The 14,369-nt window shown below is 45.5% G+C and overlaps 1 protein-coding gene and 1 long non-coding RNA gene across 13 annotated transcripts in view; one reads left to right on the top strand and one right to left on the bottom strand.

The window, feature by feature from the left end:
- The window catches only part of ITSN2 (intersectin 2), a 145,580-nt gene that overhangs the window by 15,347 nt on the left and 115,864 nt on the right, over nucleotides 1-14,369 (bottom strand). For all 12 annotated transcript variants that reach the window (XM_021088350.2, XM_021088358.2, XM_021088354.2 and 9 more), the window contains one exon: nucleotides 933-1,054. In XM_021088350.2, coding sequence (XP_020944009.1) covers nucleotides 933-1,054 — 122 coding nt within the window. The remainder of the gene's footprint in view (nucleotides 1-932; nucleotides 1,055-14,369) is intronic.
- On the top strand, nucleotides 4,836-11,422 carry LOC146404932 (uncharacterized). Its single transcript, XR_014842510.1, has 3 exons — nucleotides 4,836-7,906; nucleotides 7,953-8,008; nucleotides 8,310-11,422. It is a non-coding gene; the product is annotated as an uncharacterized LOC146404932 (long non-coding RNA).

The raw sequence follows: 14,369 nt of genomic DNA, 5'->3' as shown, positions 1-14,369 counted from the left end.
AGGACAGTGAAGGGAACAGGGGTGCCCCGTCTGGCGAGCACAGCCCGCGCTTAGGGAGGGGGGAATCAGGGCAGGCCTTGCTGGGGCAGACGCAGGCCTCGGCTCTGCCCCAGGTGCTACCGAGTCACGGCCAGGTGTACACAGCTCCTGGGGGGACGGTGTGGGGGCCACCTGTTCTCTTTAAATGGGCTTTCAAATTTTAATTGGTCTCACCTGAGGGCCTTCACATTCATGGCAGCCAAAAGCCATGGAAAACCAAAGCATAAAGTCTTACTTTGTTTACTCAAACACACATCATTTAAAAGTGCTCCTTGGAATTCCCGTCGTGGCTCAGTGGTTAACAAATCTGACTAGGAACCATGAGGTTGTGGGTTCGATCCCTGGCCTAGCTCAGTGGGTTAAGGATCCGGCGTTGCCGTGAGCTGTGGTGAAGGCTGGTGGCTACAGCTCCAATTCGACCCCTAGCCTGGGAACCTTCACATGCCGCGGGTGTGGCCCCAGAAAAGAAAAAAGACAAAAAAAAAAGTGCTCGTCTAACAGCTGTTGTCGGCTTGGCAGTCACTGGCAACATGAAGAGGCACAAACACAAAGCAACAGTAAATATATGAGATTTGGGAAATATTTTACTGTATGCTATTTTGGTTTACCAAAATTATAGAAACAGTAGGCAAACACTCTCAGGGCCCCACGATTCCTCTGGAAATAAAGTTTATGAAAATGTCAGGTGTCAGGAGAGCAGTGCAGACATGGTTGAAGTTACCTGATCCGGGAGGAAGAGCTGACTTGAGATCTTGGAGCCTCACCAAGGGGCAGAGGAAGCATTCTGAGTGAGGGGGGGTGAGAGCGCCTGCCAAGCTTGCGACTCACGGGTCAAAGGTGGTACCTGGCTCTGAGCGCCCCGATGCCCCGCCCGCGGCGCCCCTCCCCCTCACCTCCACGACGAGCTGAAGGTCGTCCACGTACCGCTCCTCGGTCTCGATCAGCTCGTGAATGTAGCCCTGCCGCTTCCGCTCCGCTGGCTGCATGGTGTCCAGGGTCTGGAGATCTGCACACCCTGTGGGAAAACCGGTAGAGCTTCAAAATACTATTTGACCTTCCTCGGAGAAAACGGACATCTGTAGGCAGATGCCCCCGGTTTACAAGTGTTGCCTGGAAGGAATCAGGCAGCCTGCCCGAGGGCGCGGGACCCGGTGAGCAGGGCACACCCGCAGGAGCTCCTGGGCCGCAAATCTGCCAGGTCGGTACCGCTCAACCAGATCCGAACTTGTTTTCCAAACAGGGGATGACAGAATGAAAGCCTTTTAGAAACGGGCCTCAGGGAGCCCCCGGCTGTGCTGAGCTTGTGAGCAATCTGTGCTGTTTCACGTCTCGGGACCTTTGCAAAGTGTTGTAATGATGAAGGGAATCAAAGGCTTGAGGCCAGTGGTTTCCAATCTGCAGATCATGAGCCGGGTCGTTGCATCAACCGAGTTTTTAAAAGACGCCCAGTGTTAGAAACAAAACAAAATCGATCAATAGAAAGTACCAAGGGCACAGGCTTGGTAAGTGTGGTTCCGTGACATTTTCAGTTGGGCGCGTATCTGAGGATGTAGAACACATTCCTTACCGTGAGCTGCTGTTCTTAAAATGCCTGAGCAACACGTCCCTAGGTTTCTCCCAAGTCCCCAGGGCCCAGCAGTTCCCAGCAAGACCACTGCCTTAACCCGCTGGAACGAAGAGCCGGTGGTTCCGGGTTCAGGGCAGCCACGGGGACATGGAGGGCAGCCCGGGGCAGTCCCGCTTGGCATCGTGGTGAGAAGCAGCGCTTTCACTCCGGATCAATTTAGAGGCACATCGGACATGAGCTCAATGGCAAACTGTGAAGTGACTCAATGCCAGACTGATTCAGGAAGATGAGGAGGGCTTGCCTTGGCACAGTGAGAGGGAAAAGCCTCACAAAGCCCTTCCTGAGACAGGAACAGCAGGGAGGTGCCCAGCAAGCCCAGCTCGTGGCAGTGGCAGTGCCCAGAGGCGGAGAGACACAAAGGCAGCAAGCAGGGGCATGAAGCTGGTTGGTGGCCCCCATGGTCCATCCGTGCTGCCGGGGACATGCTTGTCCATATGAGGACTTGGCAGAATCTGCCAGGATCAGACTGGGTTTTATAGGATGTTCTCTTCTATATTTTGCATAGATTTGTGCTTACAGATCATCCTTCTGAAGATGCTGCTCTATTTTCCACACATGTTGCCAATAGCTTTAAAAAATCTACTCCCACGCTCGAACACAATTTGAATGAGGCAGGTTAGGTTTGATGCTACCAACAAGAAACCGCGCTGCACTGTCATGTTTAAAATTATCAAGCTTTCCTCGGGACTTTCATCCTGTGCTGCCAGGGAGAACCACAGGGATGAGCGAGCGCTGGGCCCGGCGAGGCCAGCCCAGACCCCGGATGCTGAGCGTTCCTGATGAGGCCGCCGTCCAGCTGACGCTGGTGGAAGCCCTCAGGGCAGTTTCTGAGGTCGCCCTACCTCTTCCCCCAGAGGTTTACAAATCTCATTCACATCCCGCCACATCCACATGCTATCTCTACTATTACTTACCTAATATTTTATTCCCAATTTGCTCATGCTTGAGCTAAATATCTAGGAAATCAAGGGTTTGATGTGTCGGTTACATTTCTCCGAATAATCACTACCATAAACATATAACCATTCACGCTGAGTCCTCTCTGGCACTATTTTGTGTGCCATTACATTGCATACCACCAGGATGTCACACTTTAGGAAACATCGATGTACATTAAAACCCACAAGCATGAGCCTTTCTATTCAGCATCCTGCAGTAAGTCTCAGATAGTTTATCCTTTCTAAGGCTGGAACATACATGGCATTAGCTTTATTAGGGTGAATGTGGGACCGTCTCTGAACTCCAACCCTAGCTGACACCTTGCATTTCATTACAATGGTTCTTAAATTTTTGTTCTCCAAGTTCCCCCCCGACCCCTACCGTCATTTTCAGATGCTCTTACCTTTGAGGTCAAGGAGAAAAATAAAGGCATGATACTCCTTTTCCTTCCTGCTCACTCATCCCTGTACTTCCTTCCTATGTCCAGGCGTGGGATCCTGTCTTCCCAAAGCCACTGTCCCAACCGGCCCTCTCCTGCAGGACCCTTCCCTGCCCTTCACACCTCCATTTTCAGTCTTCATTGGTTCCTTTAGTCTATGCACATGGTTATGGGTCCTTCCTACCCCAACACTGAAAACGAACAAGAACAAGTACCCTTCCTTCAATTCTGCTCCCTCCTCAAACACCTCGTCTCTGGTCTCACTGCCAGATGTCACTAGAAGGGTCTGACACTCCTGACCCACCCCCAGCTCTCCTTGTCCCTTATCCAACTTAGGGTACTCTGGTCTCTGTTCCACCAATCCACTGGCACTACTTTTGTGAAGTAATGATGACCTTGGCCTTGCCAAATCCAGGGGCCCTTTGGAGCCTGCCTCCTCCTGTACCTGCCTGATGAGCTCTGATCTGATGAGCAGCTGCTTCCAGCACTTGAGTCTCTCCTCTCAGCCTTTGTCACGCTCTTTTTCCTGCAGTTTCCTTCTGCATTTCTGCCTCTGCCTGCCTCCAGGCTCTCTGCTCCCCCTAATCCAGCAAATATGAAGATGTGTTCCTGACCTGCAAGGTCAAGTGAATCTGGACAATGCCGCAGACTGCACTTCTCTGCGAGGGGCACATCAGCATCCTAGGCTCTGAGAAATCCTGCTCTAAAGAGACATTTAATCTGAGTGAATCCAGAGTTCCCAACACTTATTTGTCCACGGAACCCTCTGTTCTGAGGGGAGAGACAGTGAATCTTTTGAGAACTGAGGAAGTAGGCTTTGTGGATGGAATACTCCCCTCTGCCTCTGCCGTCCTCTATGCCTGCTCCGCCCAACATGGTAGCCACTTAGCAACATGTGACCACGGAGCACTGGAACCGTGGTCAGTCCAAAGGGAGAAGTGATGTAAAGTGTAGACTATGCACCAGGTTCCAAAGACCTAGCACACAGATCCCAGAATGTAAAATAATGCCTTAGTCTCAAAATCATTATACTGATTATGTACTGAAATGATAATATTTTGCATAGTGCTGGGTTAAGTAAAAATAATTAGTAAAATTAATTCCTTTTCTTTATACTTTTTTTTTTTTTTGTCTTTTTGCCTTTTCTAGGGTCGCTCCCACAGCATATGGAGGTTCCCAGGCTAGGGGTCGAATTGGAGCTGTAGTCACCAGCCTACGCCAGAGCCACAGCAACGCGGGATCCGAGCCGCGTCTGCAACCTACACCACAGCTCACGGCAACGCCGGATCGTTAACCCACTGAGCAAGGGCAGGGACCGAACCCGAAACCTCATGGTTCCTAGTCAGATTCGTTAACCACTGCGCCACGACGGGAACTCCTAAAGAGACATTTAATCTGAGTGAATCCAGAGTTCCCAACACTTGTTTGTCCACGGAACCCTCTGTTCTGAGGGGAGAGACAGTGAATCTTTTGAGAACTGAGGAAGTAGGCTTTGTGGATGGAATACTCCCCTCTGCCTCTGCCGTCCTCTATGCCTGCTCCGCCCAACATGGTAGCCACTTAGCAACATGTGACCACGGAGCACTGGAACCGTGGTCAGTCCAAAGGGAGAAGTGATGTAAAGTGTAGACTATGCACCAGGTTCCAAAGACCTAGCACACAGATCCCAGAATGTAAAATAATGCCTTAGTCTCAAAATCATTATACTGATTATGTACTGAAATGATAATATTTTGCATAGTGCTGGGTTAAGTAAAAATAATTAGTAAAATTAATTCCTTTTCTTTATACTTTTTTTTTTTGTCTTTTTGCCTTTTCTAGGGTCGCTCCCACAGCATATGGAGGTTCCCAGGCTAGGGGTCGAATTGGAGCTGTAGTCACCGGCCTACGCCAGAGCCACAGCAACGCGGGATCCGAGCTGCGTCTGCAACCTACACCACAGCTCACGGCAATGCCAGATCCTTAACCCACTAAGCGAAGCCGGGGATCGAACCCGCAACCTCATGGTTTCTAGTCGGATTCATTAACCACTGTGCCATGACGGGAACGCCTCTTTATACTTTTTTAAATGTAGCTGCTGGACAATTTCAATTACATATGGGGTTGTATTTGTGACATATTTATTTTATATTGAACAGCTCAAGCTGGCTGTTACATAGTCTTTCCCTGACAGAATGTTCAATGGCTTTTGTTTTTTGCAGAACAGAGTCCTGGCTCGGAAGCACAGGGCCCCAGAGTCTCCATCATCCAGCAGCTGCCTGCCTTTGACCATCTTCTAGCCATGCTGGTCTGGGCTCAGTCCTCATACTGCACACACTGTCCGCAGCTCGGCTGTTGTGCTCCTGTCCCTTCCTCTGACCGTAGCCCTTCTCTGCACAGAAGCCACGTCGCTACCCCTTCAGGATGTAGTTCCCATGATCCTACTTAGCGGAAACCCTTCCCATCCCCGTCCCACTTGGCCCCAGACTGCCTCTCTTTTGTGTTTCCAGGGTACTGGTGTGCATCTGTATGTTAATACCTCACACAGTGAAACTTGTGTTGTCGTTCACCTGTCCAGAGTCAGTACGTCCGTCGCTGCCAAGGGAGGTTAGGGACTGTGTCTAACAGTCTATGACACCAAACTTGGCAGTGCTTTGGCCACCGGGGTCAGGGAATATTTGTTACATGGAAGACCCACTTCCCACTTGCCCCTGCTCTGCTCCACACTGCAAGGAGGCCAGCCCCCAAGGTGACATTTGCAAGCTCTTTATGTAGGTAGCTTCTGCCTGGGTTTGGCTAATGAGAGGAGGCTGTGGCAGGACCCTGAAGACTAGGGTGGACTGGGAAAAGAATCCTCTTTCCAGAATAGTGAGAGGACAAGAAAGCTTTTCCTCCTACTGGGTAAAGAGCAGAAATACTGGGGCTGCGTCTCACATAAATCTGGAGTTCAGGACCTCCTGAACTGATGAACTAAAACAAAAATTTGTCCCTGGCTGGTGCTGCTACCTTCAGGGTCCTTGGCCAAAGAAAATGTATAACTGCTCTGAAGGGTCACTCTCACAACCTTGCTTCCACAGGACTTACACAGAAAAGCCAAGTCTCACTAAACACAAGTTCAAAATAAAAAAACCACAAAAAACAAGCAATCATTCGGGATTCGTTAAAAAACAAACAAAAAAAGAGGATTAGAGCCCCAAGAACTTAAGATAGAACAAAAGGAGATGTAAAATCTTAAGGAGAGTCTAAAAAAACTGATGCACAGATTTGAAGAAAAAGAAAGCAAAAAAGGTAAATACTATCATGGAAATAATAAATAGATGAACTAGTCAAATACATCTGAGGAAACAATCAGTAAATCTGAAAGCAGAGCTGAAGGAGTTACTTAGAATGTAGCCCAGAAAGAAAAAAAGATGAAAAATATAAAATGAAGGCTGAAAAATACAGAGGATGGAATGGCAGGGCCCAGCACACATCTAACAGGAGTCTAGGAGGGGAGAGTGGAAAGGGTGGGAAGAAGTAATCCTGAGGTCATGATGGCTGACTGATGAAAGACAGGACTCCACAGATTTAGGAGGAACGATGACCCCTGCAGTAGGGAAAAATAAAAATAAAAAAATACCTAGACTGCAAAACACCAAAGGGGGGAAAATTTGTTAGAAAGGTCAGAAAGAAAAAGCAGAACACCTATGCAGGACCAACAATCAGACTGGCTGCATTCAACTCAACCCAACAATAGGGGCTGTTGAGGGAAAAATAACTGTCAAACTAGAATTCTACTAATACTATCATTTATGGATGAAGGTGAAATAAAGGCATTTTCCAGCAAAGTTTGAGAGCAGTTACCACTAATAGATGTGACTAAAAGAAACATTAAGAGACGTGCTTTGGGAAGAAAAAAACTGAATAAAAGGGAAAAAATAAGCAGAGATGTAAAGAGTGGTGGGAAAAAAAGAAAAAGGAATGGTAAACAAAAATACTAGCAATGAGGAGTTCTGCTGCAGTGCATTGGGTTGATGTTGTCACTGCAGTGGTCTGGGTTGCTGCTGTGGCTCGGGTTTGATCCCTGGCCCTGGAACTTCCACACGCCATGGCTGTGGCCAAAAAAGTAGTAGTAATTATGTGAAAAAAATTACCGACAGTATAAAACAACAGTAATAAAAATGACTAAGTTGGTGGGATAAATTCAATGTGAATTTTTTAAAAAGAAGCAAAGAAAATGCATGGTAAATAGAAAATACTGAATGAGATGTAAGTAAAAAGTATCAAATGGTTGTAATAGATGTCAACGGCTTAAATCTGTCAGTTAAAAGAGAGATTCTAGGTTGGACTAAAAAAATTCAGCTAGATGCTATTTACAAAGACATCTAATTTGTAAAATCATGGAAATGTAGGAAGTAAAGACTGGAAAAAACTATACAAATGCAAAATCTGAACGAGCAGTGGAGGGGGAGGATTTATTAGCAACAGACAAAATAGGCTCTCAAGGATCTATGTAAGATGATATCATACACAACTGATGAAAATATATCTCATATTATTTGCAACTTATAAGAGAGCCTCAAAGTATAAAATAAAAAACTGACAGAATTATCTCCCCCCCAAAATAAACTAAAAATCTATAATTAAGGTGGTAGATTTTAATGTATTTCTCTCAATGAAAATCAGTACTAATATGAAAGATCTGAACACTATTAACAGTCCTCATATAATGAACATGTGAAAAGAGAACATATATTCTTTTCAAACACCCATAGAACTAACTCCAACAAATACTAAAGAGTCTATGTTACTACGTAAAAGCCTTTACTGAATACAGATAGAAAATTATACATTAAAATTATTTTCAAGTGCGTTAATTTTTGTTCATTTTTTATGGCCATGCTGTGGCATATGGTAGTTCCTAGGCTATGAGTTGAATCTGAGCCACAGCTGTGGTAATGCTGGATCCTTCAATCCATTGCACTGCAGAGACTCAAGCCACTGCAGTTGGATTCTTTTTTTTTTTTTTTTTTTTGTCTTTTTGTCTTTTGTTGTTGTTGCTATTTCTTGGGCCGCTCCCGCGGCATATGGAGATTCCCAGGCTAGGGGTCCAATCGGAGCTGTAGCCACCAGCCTACGCCAGAGCCACAGCAACGCGGGATCCGAGCCGCGTCTGCAACCTACACCACAGCTCACGGCAACGCCGGATCGTTAACCCACTGAGCAAGGGCAGGGACCGAACCCGCAACCTCATGGTTCCTAGTCGGATTCGTTAACCACTGCGCCACGACGGGAACTCCCATGCAGTTGGATTCTTAACCCACTGTGTTACAGCAGGAACTCCTCAAATGTATTAGAGAAGAACTTCTGAAAAGCCCCAGGTAGCTTCCTCCTTTAGCAAAAGGTACCCCACCATACTTGACCGATCACTTCCTCCTCCTTGAATTCCTTTTCACTTGGCTTCTAGGTCATCACCTCACCTCATGTCCTCCGACCTCACTGGTCAGTCCTGCTGAGTCTCCTTTTCTGGCTCTTCCTCATCTCCCTAGATTAACATTGTGACCCTAGGGCTCAGTCCTTGGACCTCTTCTCTTTTCTTCTCTTGGTGATCTCGACAGTCTCCTGGCTTTAGGTATCACCTGAGTACTGACACAGTCCCAATACTCCAGCCTGCACAGCTCCTCTGAACTCCACTGTATGTCCTACTGCCTCCAGAGCATCTGTGTTGGGTATCTAAACGGTGAGTGAAGGCAGGATATCTAAAACCAAACTCTAAGCATCTTCCCCGCCTGTTCCTCCATCATTATGTTCCAGCTCAGTTAATGGCAATTCCACCTCTCTGGCTGCTCAGAGTGAGGCTCTCTGGAGACATCCTTGATACTTCTCTTCTCGCACCCCACCTTCAACACACCTGTGGCTCTATGGTCAAGATATACCCCAAATCCGACTGCTTCTCACCTTACCCACCACTGTCATTCTGATGCAAGCCACTACCATCTTTTGCCTGGGATTGCTCAATGAGCCTCCTAACAGGTCTCCTTGCTCATGCCCCGCACTTTAATCTAGCAAGCCAGAGTTATCCTGTTAAAAGATATCAGATGAAGGCACTCCTCTGATCAAAACTCTTCAATGGGTTCTTCTTACCCTGAGCAAAAACCAAAGTTCTTATAATCAGCCCAAGAGAACCTAAACAGTCTCCCTCATCTCCGAGGATACGCTGCTGTCCCTGTTTCCTCCTCTTCTTGCTCCTCCCTCGTTCCAGCCACACTGGCCTCCCTGCTGTTCCTCAAGCATTACAGGCCTGCTCCTTGCACCCGCTGATCCCTCTGCCTAGAATGATCTTCCAGGTATTCACATGCTTCCTCCAGGTATCCCTCACATCTTTCAAGTCTTTCCTCACATGTCACCGTTTCAGAGACGCTTAACCTCAGTAGCCTGTTTAAAACGGAAATCCTTCTGGCTCCACCCCTCCACCTAGCACTCCCTTTCCCTAACCTGCTTTATTTTTCTAAGACACGACATGCTTGCTCGTTTTGTTTTCTGTCTTACCCTACTCAGAAGTCACCTCCAAGAGGGCAGGACTTTTCGTCTATTTTATATTCTGCTAATGTCCCCATGTCTGATGCACAGTCTTCAACAAGTATTTAGGGAATGTGATATGCAAATAAACTCTGAGCTGAAGGAGACAGCACATCGATACTAACTATAGGCAGTCAGCGAGGATGATGAAAACTTCTTGGCAAGTTCTTTCTGATAGACAGGAAGAAGGAGAAAGGGGAAAAAAAAAAAAAAAAAAAAGGGAGATCATGCGTACTATCAGGTCATAGTTCCCAGAGGAATAATTAGTGGTAGGTGGGGCCAAAAGCCCCTCTCCGCCTTGTGTTAGGATGTGGAGCCTGAGAGACAAATTATGAATAATGAGTAACGGTTATGAGAATCCTGTGTCTCCTTCTAGTTGAGAACCACCACTCCGAATTACAGTGCAAGCCAGCAAACGAGAAAGCTTAGGAAGACGTGGAGAGAAACCTGCAGATTCCAAAAGGTGAAGGACAAAAGATAATTTGTGATGATGACACAAAGGGGCCTTGTTCAGATTATGTCATAAAGTCCCAGAAAAGTCCTTGCCCACTCTGAGGAGAGCAGTGCCTCTGCACAAAGCTATTCTCTGAGCCCAAATTAAGTGGCCAGGGAAGCACATAACATTTTTTAGTTCAGTCTCACTGTGTTTCTGCTCAGGGAAAAGATGAGATTTTAACAGTAAATCCAGATGGTTAAACTGGCTACGTTTTCTGAAGGCTGCATTTTTATCAGGGCACTAGCCTTTTATCTGCCAGGCAAATATTTACTGAGTTCAAACTACATATAGGCAGCATGCTCCTACCATGAAGCCATACATATTTGTGACTTTGTTTTTAGAAATTTCCATGCCCAGTCCTTAACTGCCGGGCCACCAGGGCACTCCATTCTTGGACAATTGTTAAAACTCTTGTGTCTTTTTGGATGCCTGTCAAGTTCTATGTCATCAGGTGTTAGGTTGTTCCTTTAAGCACAGAAATGGGATGTTTGTGTTATATTCTTTTTTTTTTTTGTCTTTTTGCTATTTCTTGGGCCGCTCCCGCGGCATATGGAGATTCCCAGGCTAGGGGTCCAATCGGAGCTGTAGCCATCGGCCTACACCAGGGCCACAGCAACGTGGGATCCCAGCCGCGTCTGCAACCTACACCACAGCTCATGGCAACGCCAGATCCTTAACCCACTGAGCAAGGGCAGGGACCGAACCCGCAACCTCATGGTTCCTAGTCGGATTCGTTAACCACTGCGCCACGACGGGAACTCCTGTGTTATATTCTAATGGTGCAGACTATCTGAAAGAAAAATATTTGGCGACCAGAAAATAGACATAGTCTAGGAATTCCAAAAGCAGCTCTGCTGATAAATGTAAAAGGATTTGCATTTATCAAAACCAATTATCAAAACTGGTTTTATTTTTATTTTTGAATCTACAGAAAAATGTTATAAGGGTAAAGGACAGCAAAGACTCCCCAACAGTAGACAAAAGTGCAGATTTTGGCTTCAGAAAGCAGTTCAAATTGATTTTTTGCATCACCATCTTGTCTGTCAAACTTGACTCTATATCACTGACTCAACTAAGGGAAGGAATGTGCTAGTCAGAATACAGAGTACTAGGAGGAGACGTCATGAAACAATAGTTTCTTCATGTTCATCCAACACAGAGCTTCCAATTCCTAACAATACAAATAACCAAATGGGTATCACAATTCACAGCCTCTGATCAGATCCTGAATAACAGGTATAATTTTGACCCCAACTGTACAAGTACATGGAGAACCTGAGGCTTGGTGGTTAAGTGACTTACTGGAGAACTTAGAGCTATGAAATACTTAAATCCAGGTCTCTTGGCTCAAGTTGTGCACTTTGAAACACCAGGCCATTTTAAATAGTGCTTGCACTGCAATCTTATTTGAGGTGAAACATTGAAAATGGGGCGTATAAACCTGAATGCTTGCTGAACTGAGTTCTAGAGGAAAAAAGGTGCCAGTATAAATACTTGGGATGCCAAGGAACCCAAAGGCACTGAAAAGGCCAACAGGGCCCTCACGCTCCTTTAGCTCTTCTTTGTGTCTACATGACATAAGGCCCCTTACACACCCTATGCCTCTACTTTTCCCCAGTGGTAGGCTTATACGACCCCTATTTTCCAACCTGTTTATGACCACATGATACTATGCCCCATCCTGCTGAGTTTAGGACACACTGATTCTATAGCACTGCCTGACTGATTTCCTGGTAGTTAAGAGATACCACTGGTGACAGAGGGATGCCAGGAGGAGGTCCTTCCAGGACCTTGTAATGTTAACTTGACCAGCCTGGATTCACTTAAAGAATCATTTACTCTCTTCTCATCTGTATCTTGGAATTAAATGACAATAGTTCTACTTTTGTGATTTAAAGTAACAGCAACTCCAGAGTTCCACAGCGGACACGAATCCGAGTAGGAACCATGAGGTTGCGGGTTCGATCCCTGGTCTCGCTCAGTGGGTTAAGGATCCCGTGTTGCCGTGTGCTGTGGTGTAGGTCACAGACGTGGCTCGGATCTGGTGTTGCTGGGGCTGTGGTGTAGACTGGCAGCTGTAGCTCTGATTAGACTCCTGGCCTGGGAATCTCCATATGCTGCAGGTGCAGCCCTAAAAAGCAAAAAAAGAAAAAAAAAAGTAACAGTGACTCCAAGTTAATGGAGGGTGGGATGGGAGGTGGCTAAGAGCTTAAATTTTGGCGTATGATCTGGATTCAAGCTCTAACTCCACTGCTCATTAACCCAGACACACATCCAGTGTTTAGCCCATCACTCAATGCACAGCAAATACTTAGTAAATGTTAACTTATTTCTGTTATCGGTGTATTAGACACTGAACTGGTGCTTGCTTCATAAATGCCTAAGTCTCATCTGTAATACAGGTTCTACTGTCTTCATTACACACGAGGCTAAGACACAGAGCTGCACTCACAGAGCCACGGTTCAAAGCAGCCCTCCCACTACACTTCGCACTGCACTCATTTCATCATTCTTTGATTTTATCACTTGCAGTGATTTCATCTTTGGCAACAGCATTAAGATATCTCTCTTAAGCACATCTTTCACACTTTGTTGTTCTTTAAAAATAAAGTTTTAAAAGTGATTATGAAGACAAACTACTCAATTTAAAAATCAGCAAGGATCTGAATACACATTTCTCCAAAGAAGAAATACAGATGGCCAATGAGCCAGTGAAAAGATGCTCAACATCATTAGTCATGGAGGAGATGCAAATCAAAACCCTGAGCTGTCACTCACACCCACGAGGATGGCTTTCATAAAAAGTCTGCAGATAACAAGTGTCGGTGAGAATGTGGAGAAAACACAGCAACTTAATATTGCTGGTGAGAATATAAAATGGTACAGGCACTTTGGAAAACAAAATGGCAGTCCCCTCCCAAAGTGAAACATAGAATTTCCATTTGACCCAGCAATTTTACTCCTGGGTATATGCCCAAGAAAAATGAAGACATATGTCTACACAAAAACTTATCTGCAAATGTACACAGCAGCATTATTCCTAATAGTCAAAAAAGTACATACTCATGTGTTCATCAATTAATAAATGGATAAATAACATGCAGCACATCCATACAATGGGATATTATTTGGTCATTAAAAGGAATGAAGTACTGATACATGCTACAGCATGATGTTCCTTGAGAGCATAATGCAAAACGAAAGAAGCCAATTACAAGAACCCCACATGTTTTATGGTTTCATTTTTATATTCCAAAACAGGCAAACATAGATTAGTGGTTACCTAGGGCTGTGGGGGAGGCAGGGTACATAGGAAGACACAAGGGTAATAACTAATGGGTGCTGGGTTTTTGAGGTGATGAAAATATTCTGTAATTGACTGTGGTAATGGTTGCCTACCCCGTGAACACACCAAAACCCAGTGAATTGTATAGTTGAGGGAAATGTATGGGCTATAAATTATATCTCAATAAAGCTGCTATCAAAAAAGTGATTATGTTCAGCTTTATCCTTCTGGGTATTACTCTTAGATTTTTTTTTTTTGTCTTTTTAGGGCTGCATCCACAGTATATGGAAGTTCCCAGGCTAGGGGTTGAAGCATAACCTACACCACAGTCACAGCAATGCCAGATCCGAGCTGCGTCTGTGAACTACGCCACAGCTCATGGCAATGCCGGATCCTTAACCCACTGGGCGAGGCCAGGGATCAAACCCTCATCCTCATGGATACTAGTCAGGTTCATTACCACTGAGCCACAATAGGAACTCCTTTTTCTTAGAGATTCTTGTCCTTATTTATTATATTAAGTACCCCCCTCCTTATCTCTTTTCCGCGTGTACTTTTTACATAGAGAAAACACTGTGCAGCCTCTGGTCTTTCCTGTCTTTCATTGGTTCAAACAGTGGTGGTACTGCAGGAACGTCATTATTGTGAGAATGGTGGTGATATTGGCACACTGGTACAGAGGGTACAGCAAGGACTCAGGAGCCAGACCACTTGGGTTTGAACCCAGCTCTACCAACTGACTATCTGTGTAAACTTGAACAAGTAACTTAACTTGTTTTAATTTCCATACTTGTAAAAATGGTAATGAGGTGATACACCCTTTCGTTTTACTGGTATAAGTGATGGTTATGCGGCTAGGACTTTATTATTTTATAAATTGGTGGCAGTATTAGCACAACAATGTCTTTATTCTCCTAGAACCTTTATTGCCTGTCTCCATGGATCCTTTCATTATCCAACCCTTAAACTGCTGCTACCCTCAAAAGTCTGATATTCTCCCCACATC

The sequence above is a fragment of the Sus scrofa genome, chromosome 3, assembly GCF_054392235.1.
Source record: "Sus scrofa isolate SSC_HxYL_T2T_F1_AM1 chromosome 3, Sscrofa_HxYL_maternal_Yorkshire_Landrace_v2.0, whole genome shotgun sequence".
In the NCBI taxonomy this organism is placed as follows: domain Eukaryota; kingdom Metazoa; phylum Chordata; class Mammalia; order Artiodactyla; family Suidae; genus Sus; species Sus scrofa.
This window is presented reverse-complemented; position numbering and strand designations above follow the sequence as displayed.